This window comes from Apteryx mantelli, chromosome 3 (genome assembly GCF_036417845.1).
Source record: "Apteryx mantelli isolate bAptMan1 chromosome 3, bAptMan1.hap1, whole genome shotgun sequence".
Taxonomy (NCBI): domain Eukaryota; kingdom Metazoa; phylum Chordata; class Aves; order Apterygiformes; family Apterygidae; genus Apteryx; species Apteryx mantelli.
In genome coordinates, this window is record NC_089980.1 from 16,721,605 (window position 1) to 16,749,175 (window position 27,571).

Genomic DNA, 27,571 nt, shown 5'->3' on the forward strand with positions numbered 1-27,571 from the left:
TGTTCCTGCTGCCTGTGAAACTAGGGTTTTCAGTGTTGTATCCTGGTACAAGCAAAATAAAGAGGTTCAGAAATGTCAAGACTGGTCTACCCTTAATTTTTCTCACTCTTTTGAATTTGGAGTATCACAAATCATATTTTTTAAGAGGTAGAGTTTTGATTCTGCAGATGCTGATAACACTTGCCTTTAATGTTTTCAAAATTATTCCAAAAATGTTTAAATTTCCGAGCATGCTTAAATGTACTATAGCTTTAAGCTACAGTGATTTATGCAACATACTAAAGCATGTTTAAAAAACAGTGCAGCAGAAAAAAAAAAAGTCTACCTCTGCAGAATACACCCCTCATCAGAAGGCGAGAATGTTCTTCTGGTGGAAGTGCTATAGGGAATATAATTAATCTTTCTACTATTTTTGCCAGTTTTGGATGGGGATATTGAGCTACTAGTTAACTTCGCAGAGTTTTACTCATACTGCTCCAGAGAACTATTTGCTAAAGCTCCCTAGTTCTTTTTGTTTTCTAGTACCTGGGAGTGCTGAGAATTAAATAGGCATAATTGAAAGCAGTCTTGCGAGAGTATATATAGAAAATTATATTTCAATATGGTTTTAGGTCAAGTTAATCTCTTTGTAAAGTAACTGTTCTGTTCCTATTTCTATATAGGTCATCCAGTGATTAATTCTGAGTTTTGTTGGACAGCTATTTTTATGTCTTTGTATTGGAGTGGAAGTTTTGAACATTGTCAGCTTTCTTGGAAGGTACTTTGGACAAAAACTGTTTTTTTTTGTTTTTTGTTTTCTCCAAATTGTTGTAGAGAGAGAGAAACTGGAATAGCTTTAATTAGCAGCTAAATATTTTTCCTATAAATTACTGTTTTGACTCATTTGGTAGTTTTGTGTTTACTCATTTGAGAGACTCTAAGAAGCTAAATAGCTCATTCATTATCTGTTTTAATAACTGGTCAAAAGTGAGTGACTTTTTTTCCTGTTCCCTCCAGGTTCTCAGTGATGCTTGTGTACTTTTGGCTTAATGTTGAGAATGAAGTTTTGTTTCCTTTTATGTAAATGTTACTTTATTTTTCCAGTCCTGAAGTTATTCTATTCCACACAAGTGTGCACACACAATTTACTCTACAGTCACTTGAGTTTTTCTGCATTCATATTCACCAATGAACAGAATATAGTTTTTTTACTAATCGAAGAATTTAAGTGGAGATTAGTTTTCAGATAAAGTCTAGAATTTAGTATCTGTCTTGTTAGATAGGTATTGCTATCCAATTTTTGTGCATTAATTCCCGAATCTTGTCCTGAAGAACAAGATCAACATAAGTCTTGTTTTTTTGTTTTTTGTTTTTCTTTTTTTGGTAGCTCTTCCTATCCGCTCCCTTTCTAGTATCCCCTCAAGCATAAATTGTCTTTGCTTTTGAAGTAATGTGGCCTGTTTCCCACCCCACTTGGTGTCACTTCTCTGATATTAAGATGTTGGTTGTTCACCCTGATAACCCCACAGTACCTCTTGTTAAATCTTAAGCCACACCTTATGCTTTCTTCTATGCTGTTAGTTGTAAGTTTTTTACACCATATACTTAACCATAAAACTGCCGCCTTTTTGCTACAACTTAACTCCTTTTTTTTTTTAAACTGTATGAAGATTTATATATTTTGTAGATCTGTTTATCGCGTCATTGATGTCTGTTTCTTTCTAGCCTTCTGGACCTTCTACCTTGTTTTGTTTTGCTAGCATTTAGCATGAGGGGCCTTTGTCAATGTAATGGTATAATGATGGGGTGGATTGGTTGGGTGTGGCTGTGTCCTGTATTTGTCATCCCGTGTCTGTCCCCCCCAGTACTGGAAAGTTTGTAGACCTGAACCTTGGAGGCATTTGTTGTATGATGGGTGTGTGTGTAGTTCTGAAGGTACCTTAGGCCTGAGGAAAAATCTGACTACTCAGCTCTAGGTACTCTTAGGAGAAGGTGCCAAAAACTTTGCTTTTCAACCAGGCTGTTGTAAATAAACGATGCATCTTGCTGTTTAATGAAAACATTCCTGTCTGACTGACAATTATGTACCAAATATATCATGTATGAAATCTTTAGTATATTAAAAGTAGTGTATTAAAAATTATGTCTTTAAGTGACCAGAGTTATAAAATAGTGTCTCCAAAAAATAGTGACCAACTGTGGGTTGAATTTCTGTTATTTAAACCACCCTGTTCTGTGTATAGAGATGTTTTCTTCCTTTTTGTGTTCCTTCATGGAGTCTTCTCTGAGTAGTTTCTTGTAAGTTGTCTCAAATTTAACAATCCAGAACTTGAATTTGCGCCAAAAAAAAAAGTTTTAAAGGGGTAGAACTCCTCCATGGGCAACTCGATGCAAGTTTCAAGTTTAAACAGAGTAAAGTAACTCTGTGGTAAATGCATTGATTGCATTGATTTTTTCCCTGCTTGATTTTTCTATTCTAGAAATTTTACTAGAAGTTCTATCTGATCTAGATTAGTAGCAGACTTTTATTTCCCTTTTGAACTGAAAGGTGCTGCTGGATTCTTCCTTATTGGTGTCATATAAGGTGTATTCTACTTAAAGTTCGTGTCTCAGCATTTTGATACCTGAGAGACCTTTCTTCTATACAGGAGAAGGAAACTTTATTGTGATTATCTTCTAGTCCCCAGAGAAAGCTACTGTGTTCTCCTCTTGAGCTAGGGTTATTGAATTAACTTCAGTCAAAAGCCTTGTGTGCTTGTTTTCTGTGCTTCCATGATACTATTCCTAAACATGAAAGATCAGTAGGCTACACTTGATTACTACAGGGAGTCTGACCATCTACTCTAGAGCTACTGAGGATGTCTGAATAAGGTTTATGGCATTCTAGTGGTGGCTGGAGGACTTTTTTTTTTTTTAATGTCCCCGTTCCCAAAACTTTATGGAGAATGTATCATCTGAAATAGTGGGTAATGCTGGGATTCTGAGCGTGGATATATACTTATGCAGAGTTTTAGTTAATATGGAATATAGCCACTCAACAGCTTTTGGGACAGTGTTAGTCTGACTTTTTTTGATTTGAAAACAAATTGATATTTCTCTTGTGGAAAAATCATTAGCTTATCTGAGTCCATGTCTTATTCTAAGTAGCAACTGCCTCTGTTTCCCAAGAGTTTTTAGGCCTTTTGTGGTTTATATAGCAGTCACTGGGGTTAACCAGTGACAGCTTGTCAGATATGTGCAGGATTCTTATGTATTTCAGACTTAAAGAACTTGTGTGCCTGGAAGTTCTCTCTTATTTCCAGCTATATAAGAAGCTTTATAGGTGAAAGTAGTATATTAATATAAGCAGAACAAAACCAAGTACTGTCTTGCAAATATTTTTTGTGACTAATCTGGAAGGAATGGAGGACCAACTTCTTACTCCAAAGACTAGGTAACACAAACTCTTAATTGCATCAAAACATACTTTGGTTTAGCAGTGACAGAACGTTGTTGTTCCCCTTTTAAAGGTGACTTGCTTCAGCATCTTTCTGGCAAATTGTCCTTTCCTTGGCTTTTGGAGAGTTCATAGTTAATTTATGTACTTTAAAATCACAGAGTTCTTAGAACTTTTCAAAATTCATGCAAATTTCAGAAATGGCAGCTCCAGAGTGATTGCATAAGTAGATTGAGTTGTTGTCTCTAAACAGTAGTAGTTAGGAGCTACCAAAAGTAAAATTGTCTAATAGCATGCAGAGCATTGTAACTTAACTCACAGAAGCTAATACTTCTATTCTTATGATTTTTCTTAAGTTTGTTTTGTTTTTTTGTAGATTGCAATATTTATACAAAATAGCAAGACCTCTGATTGCACAAACTTGCATGAGAATTTGGTTTCTAATACGTATGAGACTTTGCTCTACTCTTTAGAATGACAGAGTTGGTTTGTTGGTTTTTTCAACATGTGGCACAAACTTGCCTTACCTCGTTTCAAAAACTGCACTGTCTCTCCAGTGCTGTTACTTATCTCCCTACCCATTGCTTTACCAACTCTGGCACGGAGTTCATCAAACGGAACAGAAAACTTTCACTAGGATTCTGGCGTATTACAGATACATCAATGAAGTTGTGTCAAGTTTAAAGCAATCTAGTTATACTTTGTTTTTATTATGTCTACATCAAACTTGCATAAGATGTAGTCACGTGTCTAGTGAATGGTATTATCAATGCCAGCTGTATCCTCCGACCTGATGGCTGCTTTCTTCTCCAAGTTCAGGAGAAGGGCTTAGCAGTGAAGTTACTTTCTATCTTTGATCATTCTGTCTGCTTAGAAAATCAGTTTTGCAAACTGCCTGTGGAGTTTCTGCTGGTGCTTGTGTATTGTGTTCTGTCTTACGTGATGATTAAAAACTTTTGCCTCTAGTTTATCTGCAGATGAATGAATAAAGTGTTGGATGTATGGTTATGTGATTGAACTAAGTACTTTACATTTGAGATCATAAAAGTTCAGATTTTGTTAAAAGCTTAGCAATTGTAACTGGGTTCAAATTGGAAAAGCTGTGGCATTTGTGTACATGAATATATAAATCGTGCCTGCTATAACTGGATAGACTTTACAGATTGCTACTGGGTACTAAACACCTCTTTTAAGAATTCAAAACACTAAAACTTATGTAAGGCTTAGTCATTTCAATATATATATAGAATATATATTTTGTTTCTCTGTTCCCTTTAATGTCCCATTTTTGCTGTGTATGAAAGATTGAACCCCCTTACAACTATGCTCTTGATTTCTTTGCTTCTCCTGTCTGGTAGAGGTTTCAGCAACAGTAGCTACATCTAATTTTGGGTTCAGTTCGTGCTTCATTGGTTTGGGGCTTCCCTGTGTTGTCCTAGAGTAGCTGCTTGACTGTGATGGCCTTAAGCCATTAATAACTCCCTTTGGAGAAGACCCTTGTACAGCACAGGATTTAAATAAAGCACAGGAGAAGTGACTGGCCAACTGCCAGCCAGAGGACAAGTGGCTTCCCTTAAAATGACTGCCAGAGCTTAAGCATTGCCATGACCGGATTAGGTAGTGACTAAGGAGTAAACTGCAGGCTTTCTGTGACTTGCACAGTCTCCTGCCTCCTACTTCTTGGAGTGAGGGGGGATGTGGTGGAACTCGATGGACATCCAAAAGAGCAGAATCTTAAAGAATCATCATCTGTGGTGTTATGTATGAACCTAACGAATGTATCCAAAATAAGTTTTTTAAAAAGTCAGTCTTATGAAATGTGGCAAAGTCAGTTGTAATGCTTCATTAGTATACTTGCAAAGAACAATAATGCCAGAAAGCTGTAAAAGCTTTAACCTGACTTGATCCCACTATAATCCTAAAGCCAGCAATCCCCTTTGCCTTGGTTCGTTATCTCTGATGTCTGCAATTTAAATGCCATGTTCAAGAATTAGGTATTAATCTTTTTTTGAGTTCCTTCAGTACTGAAGGTCACTGACTGTTTTGTTTAGAGGCAGGATTAACAAATTCAGGCCACTTTGGGGATAACACCTTTAAAACTTGAAGTCTTCTTCCAAAGATGCATTGAAACAAGCTGCATTTTGTTTCTAACAGTTCCCTTTTTTGACTACTAAGTACTTGTAGCCTTGCTTGGTGTTTGCTGTTGATTAGCATTCAGATTCTCTCATAGGAGAAAAAGAAATATTTTCTTTAGAATATTAAGAGCTGTAAGGCCTGTCCCTTGTAACTTTGTAGTTGTTTCAGCTTTGAGTTAAGAGTATAAGAAAAAAACAAGCACTAATGTAGCTTTAGTGGTTTATTGGAATGCTAGCAAACCTTCCAGGGAAGTATAGTTGGTAACACTTTGTGCAACGCTTTCATGGCTGCAGGGAAAGATGGTTGCGCTCATCAGCAGAACTATGGTTAGTGATGTTGTCCCAGAATGGGGCCTGCAACAACAGATGAAGGTGGAATGGAGAAATATGTTGGTGGGCTTATGTGGGCTGTCTTAAATGACTGGGTGATATCATAGTTGTTTCCTCTTGAAAATTGTGGCTGACAGAAAATGAAAAAGCCCCTCCTTCCCCCCCCCCCCCCCAGGAACCATTCATTGACTGGGCAAGAATGTGTCAACTAAGTAAAACTGTATAGAGTAATATTAGAAAAGATATTTTTGAATCCCAAACTGAACTCCTATATCTTTTCTAGCTTTTTTAGATTAGAAAAAGGTTGTTAGACCTTCTTAAGCATTTGAAATCAAATTACATTTGACACACTAAAAGCATGCTTGTTAGATTTTTTTTTTTTTTTCAATGCTTGTAGAAACAACGTTTGAAGAATGTTTGTGTACTTGGATAAAAAGTAGAGGAAAACACATTAGCAATCCCTTGCCAAATCCAGAGTCAAAAAATGTTTGTTTTTTTTGTATTTAGTAAGATGCAAGAATCACGTGACAGCAATTTTTAGTGTCTCTGTTTACCTTTATTGTGGGACACATCTGGCTTAGTGAACATGAGAAACTTCAAGTGCTTGAGTTGTAGTTGAGTCAGAAGTTAAAACCATTAGAGGAATTTTAAACTGAAATCAAAAGCTCTTTATTCTACTGACAGCCATAGCTGGGAAAGCAAATCTGTTCCAGAAGCTATTGTTGGAGTAAGTTAAAGTCACTGCTCAAGTGTGGGTTTGGGTGGTGTGTTTTTTTTGTTTGTTTAACATGTTATCTAATCTGTTCCTCATCTCTGAACTTTTACCTCTAACGTCCCATAGGAACTACAAGCTATAAATACGAAGATATAGGGCCAATACATAAGTTTCATAGCTTACTTCTGTAAATGTCTCGTGTTCAAAGGTCCAGGAGAAAATAACTCTTTGCTGTTTAATCTGTTGCTGTAATATGCCCCTTATTTCTGGTTGACTAAAGAATAAAGAAACAAACAGTGGATACTCTTCTGTAAAAAGAGTGTTTGTCTTTTCTTAACATGATCTTGCTAGATTTATTTAGAGTGGACGTTCCGCATTTGTTTCATGTCCAATGACATTCTGTAAATTCAAGATACTGTGGCATCACCAGCTGTTGGGTTTTTATTAATAAGAGTTCTCAATTTTAATGGGAAGTTTTACCCAAAGAATAGTGGGAGAACAGAACTGAGTGTTTGAGTCCTTTATTGTCACACCGCTTACCTGTTCTCGTCTCCTGACCTGGCACCATTACTGCTTCTTCTGTAGGTTTTTCTTCTTTGCTCTTTCCTCCATTGAATTTTTCCTGCAATTCCTTGCTTCTCTGGGTACCCTAGTGGAACTCCTTGCTTGTCTGTAATCTCTTTAATTCCACCTGTTGCACTGGTGGGCAATTGAATGTTCACACTAAAGGGTAATAAGGTGCCTAGTTTAGCCACTTTAAATGCCAGAAGTGAACTGAGACCAGTTCCAGGTGCCAGGGGCTGTACTGGACTTTCAGACAGACAAGATGATGTATTAAATATGTGAAGCGACTCTTTCGCAGTGCAAAAATGAGTTGGGTATAAGCAGGCCTGAGGTTCTGAAGATACTGATTCTTTTGGAGGTTCAATAAGTCATCTTCCAAGCTGGATTCTGCTTGGAATTAATGGATCTCAAACTTCTGTCATGCTATCTTAGTTTCAGAATTAGAGGGGCAAGGAAGTTTCTAAATACACGTAGAATGCCTGGATGTGTTGATGGCTTGGAAAAATAGTGGAAGACTGGGAACTGTAGTGCAGTATACTCCTAGGGGAAAGTGACATTTCATTTAGGGAACTTACTGCATGTGAGGCAGGTGTCAGGGTTTTTAGGTATTCTTTGAATTCTTTCTGTGGGTCAGAATCTTGAAAATAAGGTTGAGAAGTTGGGATAAAGAGTGAAACTGCCACTGCTCTTAGGTTGCTTTAGCTTCTGTGTATCTTGTTAAGCTAACTTTTTGGCTTCACTTAATTCTTTGGTATCACAATATCTGACTTAACATTAATACGGTCAGAGAAAAACTCAGAGGTGTATATATTCTTTTAACATTTAAGTAGAAATCTTGTGCTAAAGAATGTCTTAAAAGTGGATGCTGCCATTGGAAATATTTAAATACACCATCCAAAAGATGGTTGTTCAATTTATTATGATAGGGAATAGTGGATGGAAGTAAATAGAAAGTAAATAGACATGGGGGGGGCACAAAGGATGTTCACTTGTTCTGGCAGTGAACTTTGGAATACAGGGTTTTTAAATGATTCAGAAAAATCAGCAGCTGTGTGTAAGTCAGATGAATTTCCTATGATTTCCTTAATGGTTTTCTGCTGAAAACCAGAAAGTAGTAGGAGAAAGCTTCTAAATCTAAGGAGCTAATATTTAGGCTGTTTATATTCACACAGGTTATTCTTACTCACACGGTTATTCTTTGTGTGCTTGGAATAGTTATGCATAGCAAGTATTGGTTATGATGATTTAGTAAGTTTTATTACTGTGTAGAAGTGACCAAGTTGTGCTAGATGTCGGTTTCTAATTTCTGGAAGTTAAAGGGGAAAAAGTCTGCACTATTAATCTGCAGGCCAGTCCTTGTTTTCAGATACCTGTGTTGTGATTTCTTTTACTTTTCAGTGAAAAGCTCAGAAGGTAACTTAATTATTTTCTCAGAAACAGAAAAGCAAATGCTAAGTTCCCTAGCTGTCTTAACTGTGACGTCTTCAATAAAAGTTTGCCTTTATAATGTATAAATTGAATATTCCTTTTTAAATATATTGGAAGATGATCAGTAACATGTTTTTTCTTGATTCACTGATCTTTCTGATATTAGATTCCTCCTAGGCTAAGACACCTTTTCTGTATTGAGTAGTTTGTTCATATTAAAAAAACACAAGCAATTGGATCTAAGCAAAAAAGGCAAGATATATTCCTGCTATTTCTGAAATGGGTGGGCGGATGTGTTTTGCTTACTACTTTTTTCAGTCATACTTAATTGCTGTTTATATCTTGTTTAAAGCCGTATTCACTGTGGTATCTCCAGAACTTTGGACATGCTTGTCATCTGCGCTCTTGAGAAACTCTTTAGGCTTTAATTCCAGTAAGTCACATATCAAATGTGCAAATTACAGTATGTGAGATCCTGCACACTTTTCTGACCATCAATTAATTCAGTAATTTGAATATTGATGTGGCTTAAAGCCTCCTGGGCTTTGTCAGAAATTCATTTTAACAAATATTTAAACCATTGGGGCTGGGGTTGTGTGGCATGTTTGGCAACTATTCTATTCACACGAAAGCTTTTGTAGCCTCGATGGCAAAATAACATTTTTCTTAAGTTAGTCTGCCAATTCACCTGCTCGCTGTGAATGAAGACTACAGCACCAACCTATACATGACAGCTAAAGCACTGGTAACTTGTTGAAATAGTTTAAAAAAAAAAAAAAAAATCTCTTCACCAAGCTGGCAATTCTTCAGTATTAAAGCTTTGTGAAAACTGCAGTGTATGGAAATGAGCTTCATGAAGAATGAAGTGGAAGAGGTCTCTGCATCAGGTAATTTTCAATAATCTTTAATTTTGGTGGTGTGGAAAGGAATAAAAATAGGAAAAAGAGAAGCATTTTGCATTTTTGCAGAAGAGGAAGGGTTTTTGAGGGGGCTGCTCTTAAAGCTTGAATGCCAGACTCTGCCATCTTAGCTCTAGCACTCCCATTTTTTGCTAGTTGTAGTAGTGGGTGATGGCAAACTCTGTGTTTAATTTGACAAGTGAAATGGATGATCTTCATCCGTAGTTCTAACCCCCAGCTGACATGGCATAGTTAACTTTTAATTGCACACTGCAGTTTGTTTCTTGCAATAGCAAAGATAACTACTGATTTAGAAGGTGCAGGGTCAAATGCAGGAAATACCACATATAGCGCGTTAAGAAAATCCCATGATGTAGCGCCCACACATCAAAAATATGAATGCAGAAACACTAGTAACGTTTCAGTTCCACGGGAAGCTTGGGCACCTAGGCATAACAGCCCTCTGCAGTGTTGGAGCAGTCTGTAAGCCTGAAGCCTTTTATAGCAAGGATCAATGAATTGCATCTTGATTCTTTGCAAGTTGCTGCTGAAATCATAGCAAATATCAAACAACTACTTCTGTACAGGTACTAAACTAATTTTAAGAGCCCACTCTTGCCACCTGTTGAATTAATGCGTTGTCTGACTTTGCTTCAGAGCTTTTGATTTGTTTCCAATCTAGCTTTTAAGCTGTTTTCCAGGGGTTGGTTTGTATTTGTAGTCCCTCACGCATAACCTTTTTGAGGACAGAACTTGGGATGAGACCTAAGCTGGCATTGTGGCTTCCTGACATTTAGACATGTTAAGATCTGCTTTTATAAAAACAGAAAAGCAGCTGAAGACTGGCACTTGTGTATTAAGCTTCTGAATAACTTACAGAAAGATGTGCATCTTACAGACAAGTAACATACAGTCAAACAGATCTAGACAGTACTGTATTTTTGCTAAAGGATGCTGAATACCAGTTTTGCACTCTTGTCTCTTAGTGCGCAAGTTTTTCTATATAAACAACTTAAGCTGCAAAGTTTAGATTCTGTGGCTGACTGTAAATTTCTTTTTTTTATTCTCTATTTACAGCTCTTCACCTCTTTCAGCAAGAGGAGACTTTTGTCAAGATAATTGCCCATAACTAACCTACCTTGGAGGAGCATGTACAAAACTCATTTCACAAATAGAGAATGATTAGTATTTGGAGTAACTGCCAGCAGAAGAAATGAAGAAATGTGTTTTTTATGGATAATATATAAAATAAATTAAAGGATGTTAATAGATTATCCTTAATCAATATAAAGCACAGCTGCAAAAATGAGAAAAGGGGAAGAATAAGTGGAGAACATGGTTGCAAATAATGTGCATTTTTGTTCTTAAAGAAATGGACTACATGTTGTATGAAACTCTGAAATATTGTAATATGTTTTGATTTATCACTAGTAAACTGATATTTCTGCAGCACTCCGAATTTGGTCATCCTTCTGTTAGACTCTGGACTGTTTTTTGATCTGTAATTATTTTGGTCTACAAGTCATGATTTTGTTGCTAATTAACTGGGAAATTGCTTGTGGGGATCCAACAGCATTGAACAAAATTTCAGGGCTAATCTAAAAGGATAAGACTATTCAAAAATATCAACATTGTTCCAGCTGCTTGATAGTGTAACTGCAGAGGAAAGAGCTGCTCTCCAACACTGTGGTAGTAGTACACAGATGCAGCTGAGGAAAGTACTGCGTGTTTTATGTTAGGGGCCAGGTAAACCCGCTGTGGAGTGTTAATGCTCTTCAAGCTGCATTGCTGCAACAAACCATGTGTCCCTAGCTTCTGGATGTGCTGGTGTGCTACATGGCAGGGTATTCTCACTTCATGTGAGATGATAGGCTAAATATATATCCTGCAGGAAATACTAATTCTATAATGAACTTTAAGGGGTTTTTTTGCCCCCCCCCCCCCTCGAATTTAAGATTCGTTTATCAGAAGCTTGCTATTCTACACACTTACACTCTCTATAAATCAAACTCTCTGCATCAGGTGAAATGACGGGCTGGTGGAGATCTTACAGTGTCTTTTGTTGTTATAAAAGAGTAATTATCTCTATCTGTACTTTAGAGAATAAAGTATACCTCAATGGAGTGTTCCTTTGCTTGATTAATGAGGTTTTGAATAGTATCCATGTGCCTTTTGTAATACATATGAAATTTTCTTCTGGTATGTTCAATCACAGTATTTTCCAGCATTCTTTGAAATACTTATCTAGTCATGGTGTTTAAGCTTTAACAATTCTTTACATTAAAATTTTAGAGAAGAAAATATGTACTCCCCCTTTTTTTTTCTTTCCCTTTTTAAAAGGGCTCATAGGATCCTTTGTGAAATCTCATAGCTGTACTTACCTGCCTACTTTTTTTTTCATAAGTCATTAATGCGAAGGTAGCTTTAGACCTTCATCTTATCCACTGCATACCTAGTTTTTAACAGCAAGAAAATACTTTGTTTAGCACTTGTGTATCAGGGCTTAAATTGCATTACAAATGGTATGCACACATACTGGTCCTATTTGGGGGCAGATAAGTGACCTTTTTGCACTGCTGTGTAAAATATGAAGAATACCTGCCCCCCAAAATCAAATGATTAAACCTCATCTATGAGGACTGAGTCTTTGCTACTGATGAACACCTTTGTGTTTGCCCAGGTTGCAGATGTACAGACAGGAATCTCCCCCTTGGTATGAGTAGCTTGAGTAATTATTCTTAGTAAAAACTGAAGATTAAAAGCTTTTTAAAAACAGTAGACTTTTGGATTCTTCTGTGAAGATGAACTCTCAGCACATCAATAACAGGTAATTACCTTTTTAAACACTCTACTTAAATACCATGTAACAAATATTAAATATTCATGTAATTCTTACATTGTCATTTACTAGATTCTTCTAATCTCTTTTTTAGATACCAAGGTTCCAGTCCAGGATAGGTAAGTATTCTTAAGCCTTCTTGTTAGCAGTACCTGTTTCACAGAAAAACTAAGCTTAAGCTTATTCATTTTTCTCTACTCTCCAAAGATACTTTTTCTAGACTACTTCATGTAATAACTTTGCTATGGGTTAGCATGTGCATCTAGGTGCATAGTAAGACTCCTTACAAACATTACATTTACTCAGTTCACGAATTGAAAAAGTTGCTTCCACTTTTTAATTCTTCTTGCTCACTTTTCAGAAGCATTTTATGCTTCTTTGGCCAGTTTGATTTTAATGGCCTGTACTAGAAATTATTTGTCCCATCACCTGATCAAGTATGTAAGTGCCTAGAACAGTCTTTAATGGGGTTAAGGTGATATTGTATATTTGTGTGTGCATGTGCATAAGTGCACTGGTTTTAATTCAACTTTCTCCTTTAATTTGCAGCCTCCCAGTCTGGTGTTTTTCTTGCCTCTTCATGGCCTCGTGTCTTAAGAGCAGCCTAGCTGGATCCCCTGGTTCCTGTTTCTTCCTGTTTCAAAATTCTCTGATTCTGTTTTCCACGCATTTAAAATCCCATACCCTTTTATATTCATATGCATACACTAAGCTTTTACTACCTGTTTTGGTCTTCGTGGTTTTCCTAAGACTTTGATTGGGTTCCGTCCAAGATTTCCCATGTGACACTGTTCCTTTGGATTCCCTGCTGCAATGAAAAAGTTTCTCCTGTTGAATATCTCGGTCATGCTTTTTAGATTTTAGGGCCCTGACCATCCCTATCTGTTTCTGTTCTACTTTGTCTTGCTGTAAATACTTTGGGGTAGAAGTTAAGGATGTACCTTTTGCTGCTTGACTTCAAAAGCGAGTACTATTAATTTTTGTAAAGAAGCGAGAGAATTTATGGATTATGGGGGATAAGGATAGTGAATATATATCTTGGGAAAAAGAGCAAACAGCCCCAACGCGACAGCACATCTCTCGGAGATGTTTAGATTCGTGAGATGTTTGTTCTGCCCCTTTCTGTCCTTATTAGGAAATGCAGTCGCATGCTTCCAAGCTAAATGTAGTACTTCTTTTTTTCCTCCATCAAGTAATCTCTTTATTTCCGCACAATTTGTGTAACTTTAGGGAGTCTTTGTGTGCCAGTGCTGAACTGTGCAATCCCTTACACTCCATGCCATGCGCGAATCGTTGTTGAATAGAATGTGTTTTAGACTCATCTTAAATGTGTTCTCCTTTCTTGTGTAAAACACTTCCTCAGATATTTTCTCGAAAAGGTTTGGTTATGAATCTCTTTAATTATCTGGTCACTCACTTGCTGACTGACTCCAAGAAAAAATTAAGTGCGTGTGTGTTGTGATCTTCTCTGGCTCAAAGTAAGGTGGGGGGGGGGGGGCAGGTACCGGCTTTTATTTTTATTATCTTTTGGAGTTCATGGTACTATGATTGCAGATTTCTATATGTGTAAGTTCAAAGTGACTGCACCCCATATAATTTTAATTTTGCTTGCTATTACTGTATTATAGTGTATCTAGGGTTTAAAGTTTTAAGCATTAACTTTCCACTCTGCTACAACATAAGAGCATATTAAGATAGTCCTATACAAAAAAATAGCTAAATGTAAAGCTGCTGCATCTGAATTTCTGGAAGTGTATACTTTTTTTTTTTAAAACTATCATTCCTCCTGTATGAATCCTGTGGGGGGTGGGGGAGTGTTATTGGGGGAATATGTAATGGAATTTTCTCTTGCTGTTGGAGTAAGGTTTATCATGGTTATTCATAAGGACTTGTCTGGGGTTTATTGTATAAAATAAAATGGTAAAACAGCTTTTGTGTGAAGTTTTGATATTAATTTAAATACTACTTTAACTAGAAAGTAGCATTTGCACTAGTAATAAGTGACTTTTTTGTTGTTTAGAGTATAGGGTTGAAGCTATTAAACTTTATGATCATCTGGACTTTTAGTATTTCCTTGGGAATAATAAATGTCTCTTTATATCAGAAGAGATCTCTGAATGGTTTTATATTACTTTGTACATTTTGGTAACATAGATCAAATAGAATACTGTAGTCAGTTGTTGGTTTTAAAATATAAACTTTTAAAACTACCATATAACTTGTATTGCCCAAAATCTTTGCAGTGCTGAAACTTAAATAGTTCCTCTAAGTTAACTTGAGAATAACTACAACTTTTTTCTTTTTCTGTGTTTCAGGGAAATGAGGCAAGCTACCCCTTGGAAATGTGCTCACACTGTAAGTTGTTTGTTTGTTTTTAATCACAGCGTTATATTGTTTGAGAGATTAAACTTTAATGGCATTTGGAAATTGATACGTACAACTCTTGCTTATGAATTTACTACTTGAAGAAAAATTACTCAATTTCAATACTCTTCTACAGAATAAAGTTAAAATGTGAAAAATTATCTTTGAAGAATGTTGGCTCTTGGTGTTAGGTTGTAAAATTAAAAATCATTCGTTATTTCAAAAAAATGATATAAATTTGGTTTTAAAGTGTGTGCTTTTCTTTTAATTTCTTAATTGAAATCATTAAAATGAAACAAAGTGGTTTTAGTGTCATTATAGTGAAGTGCTATAACTGGCAGTCTGACTGGTGGAGCTTTTCTGTTGGTCCCAATGCCAGTTCCTCAGAGATGTGGAGCAGCCTTTGGTGTAGTATGTGCTATTGTAGGAGCCAACTATATTGCTGAAACTGTTTTGGCAACTTCAGAGAAATGAGAGGTTGAGGGTAGAATATTTATTTATTTGCTTTCTGTGTATGCTTGCAGCCAGGCATTTAAGTGAGAAGCTGCTTAAGTTAGTGTTATTCACTTGTGGGCCACATGAGCATACAATTCATTGCTTTGTCTCATGCAGTTAGTTTATCCTGTAAAAATGACAGTTTCTTGCCTGAAGATGCCCAAAGAAAGGGTTGTTTTGTAGTGTCCTTCCGCTAAGAGTACTTATACTTTAACTGCTTTGTTCCTTAAACTTTTTTCTTAAGCACTAAATTGCATGTCAGCTTGATCAAAACTTGCATTCTTCGGTCGTTCAGATCTCCTTTTTAAACAGGACAGTAAGTTCTTCAAGATAAAGCTTATCTTCTAGACTGCTTCGTATGCTTGTCATAACACCAGCTCTCATCGTAAGAGTCACACACAGTAATGTAATCATGGAGGTTTCTTTCTAAATATATTTTTTGGAGGAATTAATGCAAAATTAATTTGGAAGTCCTCTATGCCTAATTATGTACAAGTCTGTATGAGTTATAATTTGAGTCATCAGCTTGCAAATACTCCTGTGCATGTGAGGAGTATCTTACCTACTTCACAGAAGCACTGCGTTGCTGGGTTGTACTCGAAATATATATTGTTAAATAGGCATGTGAGTGAAATTTTCAAATTTAAAGAACACTTTAGAGCTCTTTCTTTCTGAATCACGTATCTGTTCTTAGCTTACTGCTGCATTGGTCAGTTTTTGTTTAGAGGCAAATTGCCCTCTGAAGATGGTTCTTACTAGGTGTATCTCTGCCTGAGCTGTTTAACTCTTCTTACTCGCTCAGAATAACAGCACGTTGCTCTTCCAAACTTCTGATTCTGGGAAAACTCAAAGCTGTGTTTATTTGTAGCTACTGCACAGCCTAATTTTATTGCTGAGCTTGTTTGCCCCCTTTTCTTGCAAAGGAAGAGAGGATTTCCACGTCGTATTCTGTGGTTGAACTGTGTTCTCGAGATATCATTGTGTAAATCTGAGGGTTTTCATGATTAAAGCTTTTCTGCTCTGGTGGACCTTCTCACAGGAAGAGAATGTAGGCTGCTTCTCTCAGCAGCAAGACTTTATGTGCACTAGGGAAAACGTGGTTGTCGCAGATCTCCCTTTTCTTGATTGCACCTGAGGAAAAATGATTGCCTTGTGCTTAAAGATTCTTCATGCCTGAAAAAAATGAGAGAGAGAATTTTTGGTACAGAAATGTAGCACATTTCAGTAGCACATTTGAGAATAGATAATTTAAGTGAATATTCACCTCATTCTTCAAATGTTACGTGTTCCTGCTACTTCCAAGTAGTTGTTGACTGACAGGGCAAAAGTTTTTCAGGGTAAGGTCTGACAAACTTTTTGTAGATCATTAGATGAGGATTTTGAATGGTTAGACTCCCGGGAGACTTTGTCGGTTAGCACTAGTGCATCTATGCTGTCTGCGCTGTGGCGTTGGGTCATAACCTCTGTCTGGCACTGCAGTTGCTGCTGTTGCGGTGTCTCACTTCTATAGGAAGAATTTTGTCTAAAAGTTGGCAGTTATGAAAAGCAAATTCAGGGTATTAGGCAGAGGCTGCACACCATTAGTCAAGAATATTCCTTTTACTGTACCCTTCACTTAAGAATATTAGTTTTTTCGGTGGGTTGCATTCCTGAATACAGAATGCTGTTGTCTGGAAGCTGTGCTGTGTCGGAGAAATTACTGAAAATCTAGTACTGTTTTATATTGTGGATGTTTGGTGTCAGTCAAGCTGCATCCAACTACCCATAAGAAACTTTTTCCATCGCAAAAAGCTGGGAAGTAAAATAATTGTTTTATAGTATACTTTGATTTTAGGGTAAGGAGACTAGTATCTCTTTTCTAACTTAAGAAATTGTAATTGACACATCTGAAGTCATGAAAAGGATTAGGCCAGCTGTGTGTAAGCATATACAAGACAAGTGGTTGAATGTGTTCTCAAGGGCATCATCTTTTTGAAATTTGATCTCCGAGACTGAAATGGCTGTCTTAGTTGCTTAATCTGAAACATTATATTTGTGAATCAGACAAGACTGTAGATAGATGTGAGAGCTTTCGTTGAAGGTCTCTCTTGTTTTGAGTTGTCTGCAGTCCATGCTTAGGGAAAACACTCCCCCCCCCCCCTTTTTAAGCTGGAAAAGTTGAAGGTGAATTTCAGAGCATGTTTTACTTACAAAAAGGCTTTTTTAATCCCTTAACAATATCTCTGTTTATACTGATACCAGATTTGAAAAATATATGGAAACTAGGCTTTTTGCAAACTTGCTTTCTGGTCTTTTTTTGGTTAGCTGTATCTTTGAGCCAGTATTCTAAGTGTCTGAAAAGCCAAGCTTTTAAATACATGTTTAAACATCTGGATAAACACTTAGATTGCAGAAGTGCTGAGTTCTTTCAGCAAAGAGGTGCTGAGATGTACAGTATTTCTAAGACTTGTACACTGTACAGATGCCTACACAAGTGTTGTGTACCCGGCAGCAATGGATGTGTAGCACTTCTGAATATGTGAGCAGTTATCCCATTAAAATCTCACTGAATCTACTGGACTCTGAAGAGATTTGGATTTTTAAGGCTTTCTCTCTTACTTGTGGCTTTCGCATTAATAACTAACTAACCATGCAGGTGCACCTTTACTTTGGAAAAAAATATCATTAAAAACTTTCTAAAATTGCTTCACCTTTGAACACATTGCCCTTCAGAAATGGGTTTTAATGAAGCTTTGAGTTGTTGCTTAGATGCTCTTCACGATAGTACCTTAGCATCAGTTATCGTGTGAGTAACAGCTAGAAACAAAAATAAATTTTTAAAACGCCATGGATCATCTGCTCTCTACTGTTCTGTGCTGGGGAAGTGTGTGGCGTATTCTCTAATATGTGGCAACTGAAGAGTGTTTAGCTTGAGGATGAAACTACTGTGCTAAAACAGAGCTATCACAGTGTTTCTAAAAGATACCTTTCACAGTAATACGTAGTTCTTGCATTTTAACCTGACACGTTGCATTTTTAGATGTATCTAAGTTTATAATACCACACAGGTATTTTGACTGTAGAATTGTAATGCAGCAGTTGCTTGGCTGGAAGAGGAAACTTTTGAAAATACTGCCCTCTTTTTTTTTTTTATAAACTTTTTGGCACTGCTGAAAAGAACTGCCCTGTTAGTTACAGGGCAAACGAAATTCAGAATGGAAAAAAAAAAAAAGCAAATCTTTCTGTGTGCTTTAAAACACTGAATCACCTGATATTTATACAGGGCTACCAGCAAAACCTTTTCAAGACAATCATTTAACTGCTGTTTCTTCCATCCGGTTAGTATCTTCTGCAACCTCAGGCGTCAGGGCCCAGTTGATGGGCTACTTTTTGGACCGCGTAGGGCCTGTAGAGCCTCGCTTCAGCTGGTGAACGAAGCACAGAAAAGGCTGAGTTTGAGGTTCCAGGAATGCTCACTGCAGCCAGAGCTCGGGGAAGCTCAGGGCTCTGATGAGTCACAGGCAAACTCTGCTTCTAATGAGGTAAACACAGCTTGACCCTCCTTGTTTTGCTCAGTGATGTTATCACCCGCTTCATACTTCTGTGGACTCGGACCTCCCTGGATTTCCTAGTGTTGATCTCTATCCTAGTCTCCCGAGTTTGTCTGGTGAAGTTCTGTCTGCTGCTGCCACCCGCAGTCTTTCTGGCTCAAATACCTTCACTGTATCTAAATTATCCTGTGACTTGCATTCCAGGATAGCTTCAGGGCTTCTGTGTGGGGCCCCGAAGGAGACTTTAGAGGACAGGAAAATGGAATTATTTTGTTCAGCTTCCAATACCCTCATTTAGGTCTCTGTCCTTCAGTGTTAGCTATGTAAAACTTTGAGAGAGTCAGTCTGCTACTAAATACTGAAGAAAAAGCAGTCTTGTAAAACAGAACAGATCAATAATAAATGAGGGCTGTGTTATATGTATGTTCATAGAGGAAATCTGAACAAAAAATGAACTGAAGTGACTATTTTGTTTGAGTGAAACAGGGTTATGGATATTGGAATTTGCTCTTATACATAAATGTTCATTATCTAAAAAACATGTAGGAGGATTTAGGAAAGCAGCAAGCTCAGCTCAGGCAGAGAATTGTCACAGGTGGTGACGTAGTTGAAAGAAGGTTAGATAAAAACATGCCAAAGGAACGTTAGGCTTGTGTTGTAAATGCATTTATCCTTTAAATATTGTGCAATTCTCAAACAATTTTATGAAGACCAAACAGTATGAGAACAATCCATTGCAATGTATAAACCTCTTTTTTAAGCAAGCTTTTTCAACTTCAGCTTGCAGAAAGGCTTTGAAAAAAGTATCTAAGATACTTGCAGTGTATTTAAAAAAAAAAAAAATTACACTTTTCTGATGTGAAACTGTGGTATGTGTGGTCAATTAAAATTATCGAACACTGATCTGCTGATGCTGTTTTTATCCTTATATGCTAATTAAGAGGAGCAGCTTTTCTGCTTATGAGCCATTAAAGGAAATTTTCTAATTCCCATAATTACTTTTATTTTTAGTGGCTTCTTCCTCCTAGAACACGGTATATCCACTGCCAGAAACAAAACGTTGGACAAGTTTGGTGATTAGTCAGCTTTTCACACAGCTACTAATTTGTTGAATACTGTTCTTTGATTTTTTTTTTAGATATTTTAATATATATTAATTTTTTCCTCCCTTGAGGTAGAACTTTCCTCAGCTCTCTAGTGCAGGACCATCCTTTGCTGGAATATTTTGAGGTTAGGAATGAGAAATGTGTAATGCCTGTTTCTAGTAGAAAATCTGTTGCTCAGCATCTGTATTTGTGCTTTGTATTCCAGTTGAACTGGAATTGACCATATGAGCTATCAAGTTGTATGTGTGGAGAAAGTGTGGTTAACGCTTTTAAGTATGAAGTTGCTTTTTAACTTCATAATTTAAGTTGCTGTTGGTCTGTTACAGTTCAGCAAAATGCAAAACATTTTTGAGCAATATTCTTACATGTCTCTTGAACCTCTTCCCATCGTCTGATTCTTGTCTTTATGATCCATAATCTTAACATCCTTGACTATAGTCTTAAAAGTTTCATCTTCTATCAAGTGTTGCTCTTCGTAAGCTTAAGAGAAGTCTTACCTGTATCTGACTAGTTTCAGATGCAAGGCAAGTCGACTTAACAGTGGTTCTCACACCTAGTAGATGATGGTAGACCATACATTTTCAGTGTAGCACAGCTTATTAACATTGCGTGCTGCGGATAGTCTGAATGTGAACTTTGCATTCATATTGGTAGGTCCTGCTGAAAGATGTTGAGAGATTAGCTGGAGCTTTGCTTTCCTGGCAAAAGTTTGCTTTCTTGCACGTCTCGTTGTGGAAGATCTTATGGATCTCTTTACTGGAGCAGGCCAGAGTAGTGTCAGTCAGTCCTGTCTCTTTCTTGGGCTGCTTTAGTAACTGAGTTTAAAGCTCTGTAACAGTGTTTGACTTACTGGCGTATGTGGTAATTAACTCAACTTCAGAGCAGGCCATTGACAGACTTCTGGGTCTCACTTTCAGTTTTTGCTTTTGTGCTTGTGAGGAAAAACATAATCTGGACTTAGCCTCCAAAGCAGCAAATTGGCTGAAGTTATGCAATAACACTGTTTAATGCTACTTGCGGTTCTGAGAAAATTAGGCCACTGTAGTGATTGCTGGTCCTCGCTCCCGACTCAGACATCTGGTTTTGCACCCCGATTTCGTAGCATCTGCTTTGTTGTGTTCTGATACTTGTTTTTCCAAGTGCAACTTGGGAATGTTTGGAAACTTGCAATTCATAGCTCTAATTTGTGTTGCATTGGAGGTGAGATCCAAGTATGTTAATGCATATTTCATTTTTCTCCTCTGAAGTTACAGAACTACAAAGTTTTTCATGTTTCTTAGGCTTTTGTCTTTCAGTTCTAGCCAGTGCTACTCTTGCTTTTTGAAGTGAGAGACCATAAGTAATGAAAACTTTTGCCTATCTTGCAGGACAGTCTGCATATTTCTGTACTCCTAATCTTGATATCAAATTTAGATACCACAGTGACCTGGCAACAGAAGCACAGTGCTTTATATACTATAGATAATACTTTGAATTTGCCATTTAGATGTTCTAAGACTTACAATATCAGACTTCTAAAGAAAACTGGACAAGCCCTTCTATACATTACAATAATAATGTATGTTTTATCTATTTATATATATACACTCATTTCACATTTAAAATATGTTTATATGTGTAGTGTGATAAGCCATGCTTAAGATAAGAACACTTTTGTGCTTTTTCAAATACTTATGCTGTGAGGATTGCATAGTTTGAGGATTAATCTTGTCACTGATGTTCATTGTGGATCAGCACTTGCAGCACCTTTTAAGAAAAAATAAATAATAACAACTCTGGATTTTCTTTGTCAGTTTGAAGTCTGGAGTAGAGCCTAGCAGTAAAAATGAGATTCCTGCATTAACAGGTTGCCAAGCTGCTGGCTTTGTATTAAACTGTCCTGGCTCCTATAGCTTTCTAGTGGTGGGGCGGGGGTGAGGGTAGATAGTACCTAGCAGTTCAAAGAATGGCTGTTTAGTGTTAGGATTTGGAGGAAAAATGAAAACCAAGGAGTTTGTCTGAGGCAAGAGTGGGTGAGTACCTTTGACATGCTGATGAGAGGAAGCGTTTTGCACTGTCGGACCTCAAAAGCAACTACTGTGTTTCTGGACTTCACTCTCTCCCTTTAGTTCTGAAGTACTGCAGTTGTGCAGCTCTCTGGATTTGTGACTGGTCGATTTGTAGACACTGATATCAGGAAATTTAAGTGGAAGTTTGTTCTTGCTTTGGTAGAGGATCAGGTGTCTGAATCTGCTACAATCTCCAAGCATAAAGCTCTGCATGTTGGCTGATCTTACATATTGGAAAGACTAAGTGCTACTTGTTTTTGTGCTGCACTTTATCTTCCTAAGCTTTTGTAAGATGTGTGCAAAAATGGATCAAGTGGTTCATATATACACGTGCACTGTAGAAGTAAAGCAATTTCTTTTACAATTGGGGCAAGCAGACTGACTGGAGCTGTGAAATTCTGCAGAAAATGCTCATGTTAGGCTAGGAAGTAAACTTGCATGGAAAGATTGAAGGCTTTGTGTTCTGTAAGCTATTTGCTGGGGCTTGCTATGTACTGGACCCTTTGTAATACTTTTGAGGAACATCAGTTCCTCTTTCGTACCCAAATGTGGTAGGTAACTTGTAAACTAACTTTGGTCTTTTAAATGAAACTGCAGATGGGAATTTTCCAGGTTGTTACGGAGGCTCTTCAGCATGGACAGGGTTTGAGAGTCTGTTCCTAGCAAAACCAGAGATGTAAAGTAAGGTGTTAGTTCTATGTTAGAACTGAGACTTGGTTTAAATTTGAAGAGAACAGGTGAAGTGATATTGCTGCAGAAAGAACCTGAACCCGTTTTAATTTCTGGGACAAAAAAACAGGTGGACAGAGGTTATGGCTACGTGTTTGTCTGGATTTTCTGTTTGAGATGGAGAAAAATTTTGCCTTGGATCTGTCTGGGTGATGTTTTTGAGTAGGTGAGTGGTAACTTGTTAGCATACTGACACAGTCCCACTGCTTGCTTTGGTATTTGGTATGGTGAAGCAGCACTACTTTTGTGTAATCATTTAATAGAATTCTTTCTGACATGTTATGTTATTTTACTATAAACTTAATACTATTTCCTTGCAAGAGAAACTCTGTCTCTTTTTTTGTTTATACCTGGTATTTGTAAGAGCTGTGTGACTAAGAACTAGCTAAGCATCGTCAATCCTTTAACATGTTGTGTCAGCAGACAGCTTTCGTGAGTCACAAGGCTTAACTGTATTATGGCTGGTGCAGGGAGGAAAAAGGGTAAGTTTTAATTAAAAAAATGAAAAGGCTTGTGTATGTGTTCAGAGTCTTTTGTCATTTATAACCCTTTCCTGAAAAAGTATACTAGCTATGATAATTTAGGAGAAATAGTATGAAAGCAATGGGGAAATGTTTTGTCTTTCTGAGATTTTTTTTTTAACCCTTTTCAGTTGATGCTGATGAGATTAAACGGCTAGGAAAGAGATTTAAAAAGCTCGATTTGGACAACTCTGGTTCTTTGAGTGTGGAAGAGTTCATGTCTTTACCTGAGCTGCAACAGAACCCATTAGTACAGCGAGTAATAGATATATTTGACACCGATGGAAATGGAGAAGTGGACTTCAAAGGTAAGATGCTGTGCTTTCTGATAGTGTCATTTTATCAGAATTCCTAGTGCCTTGAAACTTAAGTCTTGCTGTGATTGAGAAAGGAACTGGGAAGAAAACTTGTTAATAAAAATAAGGTATCAATTCCAAGTAAAACTGAGTACCAGTAAAATTATTCCTTTCGGCAAGTTTCTCTCACGCGTTAGGGCAACACGCTCTTGCATGAAATGCTTAAAAGACCAAAGCCTTCGGTAGTATGCTTTCCAGGTCGTATTGATTTGTGACCATCCATTAAGTATCTCTTAAAGTATCCAAATGCAGATTTTTAATTGTGGTGCTCTCTGGAGTATACTCTTGGACTAAGAAGACTATGAAAAAGTGGGGTAAATTGTAAGTTGTCTTTAGTAATATTTGGACAAGTACAACTTATGAGATACCTGTCTTCTGAAGTGTTTTGAAAATTGTTTTCTAAATTGTGAAGGCGATGCAGATTTTGTGTTGCCACCTCCTTTACAGGAGTCCATGTTTGGTCGTGGCCTTCTTTGTTTTGTTTTTAAATGGTTTTAGGTAGACACTTCAGGCTAAAAATGAAAATTTTGACTTGAGTCTAAAGTTTTGGAGGAATGTATTTCAAATATTTCTTATTATTAAAAGGACCATGAGGTCAAATATCTTTATTAGTCTATTAAAACAGTTTCTGACCCTTAAAAGTGACAGTTTCTGTAACTTCTGTTCAAGCTAATGTAGATATCTCTTATTGGTCACAACTAGAAAAGGTGATTCCAGTTTTTTGTTTTTTTTATAGAAAATTTTTAAAGTTAACTTATGTTGATAGGTTGACTTTTTAAATAAAATGCTAATAAACATACAAGAGCTGCTGATGCCAAAGTTCTTGGTTTTTTAGTATTTTTACAAAGCTCCTTGTAAACCTGTGAATAGGGGAAAAATATAGTGCAATTAGAACACTTTCAAGACTTTTTCTTGGTATCGGTTTCTGAAGTTCTGTAAATGTGTATAGCTGTTCACAATCCACTTGCAGAAACGATGCAATGAGGGAAGATGCTACATCATGTATGATGTTGAGCTATAATTAACGTAATTAGAAAGAGCTGTTCCTCTCGGGCAGGAACAGGAAGCTGTCAGAATTAGTTTTGTGTCATAGTGATGCTGCTGCAATGAGTGGCAATGAGTTTTAATGTGTCATCTTGCCAAGTCTGGTTCACTTAAATTTTTGATCTCTACCTCAGAGGGAAGCTTAGAGAAAAAGAAAAATTACTAGTGTGAGACAACTTGCATCATTTTGACAAAGACCTAAATCTTTGAGATTAATATCTCAAACATAATTGTGGGGAAAAAAAATCAAATTATAGGCAGGCATTTTGTTGATAAATCACATAGGAATTGCTGACTTAATTTCACAAAGCTTGCTGAAAATGTAGTGGCTGTTTCTGTGTAGTGCTATATTGTTGTATCTGTGTTTATTTTCCATACCATAGTTCAGCTTGCAGTTTTGCACTGCTGTTGTTTTCGTTATTGAAAGCTCTAGGAAGTCTTGTTATGGCATCTCATCCACACGCATTACATCTGCGTGTCTTACCTTTTGGCAAGTCTGCTGTAGGGTTGGTTCCTTGGATAATGACTTTGTTGTTAAACGACAAACTTTCTTTTTACCCTGCCTTTTATAGGAAGAGATCTTTTTAGGCATTTGTTTCAGTAGAACAGTCTTCAGCTTGATATAATTCTTGCCGTAGGTTGAGAAATTAATGTTGAGATGAGCTCTAGAATTAGAATTCCCACGGGAGTAGCTTTAGGAGAGGTCTAGATGCAGTTTCATATAAAGAAGCTGATGAAAATCTAGTTTTGAATTACTTAAATACTGATGTGTACAAGTCTGTTCAGTGAGCATAGTATTGGGTTTGGAGTACTTCCCCACTAAAAAACCAAGTACGTGGATACTTAGGTGTCACAAGGTAAGCCACGTTTTGAAGGTTGCGTGGTAATTCAGATTCTTCTACAATTCCTAAAAGACTTCTGAGCATTGTTTTCTTGTTTATTAAGAAACACACTATTGCTTTTTTAATGTTTTTCTGTTCTGTATTCTTTAGAATTTATAGAAGGGGTCTCCCAGTTCAGTGTCAAAGGAGATAAGGAACAGAAGTTGAGGTGTAAGTATTTTGATTTTTTCCTTTTTTAAAAAAAAAAAACTTTTTTGACTCTTCAAAAATTTTTTTTGTTAATTAATGTTAAAGAATATGGATTTACTTATTTCTCAGAAAGGGGGAAATCACAAAGGTAGACTGGAAGCTCTTGAAAAGGTTCTCATTTGTGTGAAGAATTTGCCAGCGCTCCCTCCTGCAGGGAGGGTTTGAGGATGTTGCCTTTTCAGTATCTTCAGCTGCTTTCCCACTGAAAAAAGTGAATAATACTCACTTTAAGGAGACTTGATTCACAGGACTGTTAGCAATGTGCTTTGCTTTATGGGAGCATAGAAGATTAGTGTGTGGTTGGGGGGGGTGTTTTGGGGCTTTTTTGCTAATAGAGTAGAATCTCACTGAATTCTTGCTGGAGAACTGTATTTCAAGAATACAGCATAACCCAAGCTTTTGGGCTGGGGAAGGAATAGTCAGCCACAGATGTAGCTTGTAATAGCAATGACACATAGGTTAGAAAAGAAATTTGCTATACTGAATGTTTAAAAAATTAAAAAAAAAATCCAGCCTTAATATCACTTTGCTTGCAGTGAAGTAACTAGTTGGGATTTTGATTTATTTGCTCTGTGGAAGGTTGTGGTTTTCTTCTGCTTGCAAATGAACTGCTACCTAGGTGCTTTATTTTTGGCGGTGAAGATTTTTCAGTTCAGTGCTCATAGAACTATTTTATAGCTGGTGCTAAAGCCATAATCTCAGCTGATGTTTTTTAAAGTTTTTTTTCCCTTCTATATCCTATAGTAGCATTATTCATTGTATTTCTGTTTTTTCTTGTTTTTCAGAATGAAACTAAAAATATAACCGTGTTTTTAACATGTTAAAAACAAACTTCACTGTTAAATACTGTACTTTTCTCAGTTGTGCAGACTGATGTAATTAACGTGCTTGCAGTAACGTAATTACTGTGCATTACTCTGTTCTGGCCACATTTGTTACTGAGAGGGGTTTTTTATGTATTTTACTTCTGTAGTTGCTTTTCGCATTTATGATATGGACAAAGATGGTTATATCTCAAATGGAGAGCTCTTCCAGGTGCTGAAGATGATGGTTGGGAACAATCTCAAAGACACTCAGTTACAGCAAATTGTAGATAAAACCATAATTAATGCAGATAAGGATGGTGATGGAAGAATATCTTTCGAAGAATTCTGTGCTGTAAGTAATCACTGAAGAAATCTTTGATAATTTGAAATGTAAATGAAGAAACAGGTAAACATTTTAAAGAATGAGCTTATAAAAGCAGAGTATTTTTCTGGTATGGTGACAAGGTGTCTCTGACGCAGTTTTTTATAGATGGCATCATTGTCTCCTGGCTTACAAGTATGGCAACAGAGCTTACGAGGTTGGAGCAAGTCTTGAGTTGGTTCGTTCAGGATGGAGATTTTTTCATTGGCTGCAGTATGCCTGAAGAGTGTTTTTTCCAGAGCACTCTTTCAGAAGAATTTGTGTAGCATTTTGACATGTAAAAATAAGTAGAACTGGTCTTGTATTTAGTTCATAACCAAAAATGCTAGGTTGACATGAAGACATATGTTGGATTTCAGTCTTAATGCTGATAGAGAATACTAGGTTTAAACATAATTTTTGAGTGACTGGTTTGTTGTATGAGGCTGGTTTTCCTTGTTTTCAACAGTGGTTTTTTTTTTTTTTTTTTTTGGAAGTACTTTTCAGTTGTGTTTTTTTTAGTGTCTTTAGATGCTTAATTGAATATACTGAGTGGGGAAAAAAAGCAAAGAATGCTGGGCAGGCACGGTCTGAAGTAGAAAAAAAGCTTTAAACCATCTGAAAGCTGTGAAAACAGTACTTTGCAACAAATCTTTTTAAGTTCCCATCGGAAGCGGTCGCTGGAGGGGAGAGGTGTATTCCGCAAAGGTTAACTTTAGCCTAGCTAGGTTAATCTCCCAACCTCTAAACTAGGTGTCTGCTCCAAATCGCTCTTTGGAAAGGTTTCTTTCCACT

General features: G+C 36.9%; 1 protein-coding gene across 2 annotated transcripts in view; it reads left to right on the forward strand.

Moving 5' to 3' along the window:
- The window catches only part of PPP3R1 (protein phosphatase 3 regulatory subunit B, alpha), a 42,475-nt gene that overhangs the window by 11,379 nt on the left and 3,525 nt on the right, over positions 1–27,571 (forward strand). Inside the window, exons 2-7 of one of the 2 annotated variants that reach the window (XM_067292764.1) lie at positions 12,167–12,313; positions 12,420–12,444; positions 14,641–14,680; positions 23,250–23,426; positions 25,511–25,570; positions 26,583–26,767. In XM_067292764.1, the coding sequence (XP_067148865.1) occupies positions 14,668–14,680; positions 23,250–23,426; positions 25,511–25,570; positions 26,583–26,767 (435 nt within the window). In that variant the 5' untranslated portion in view covers positions 12,167–12,313; positions 12,420–12,444; positions 14,641–14,667. The remainder of the gene's footprint in view (positions 1–12,166; positions 12,314–12,419; positions 12,445–14,640; positions 14,681–23,249; positions 23,427–25,510; positions 25,571–26,582; positions 26,768–27,571) is intronic. The other variant, XM_067292763.1, reaches the window with a different exon arrangement.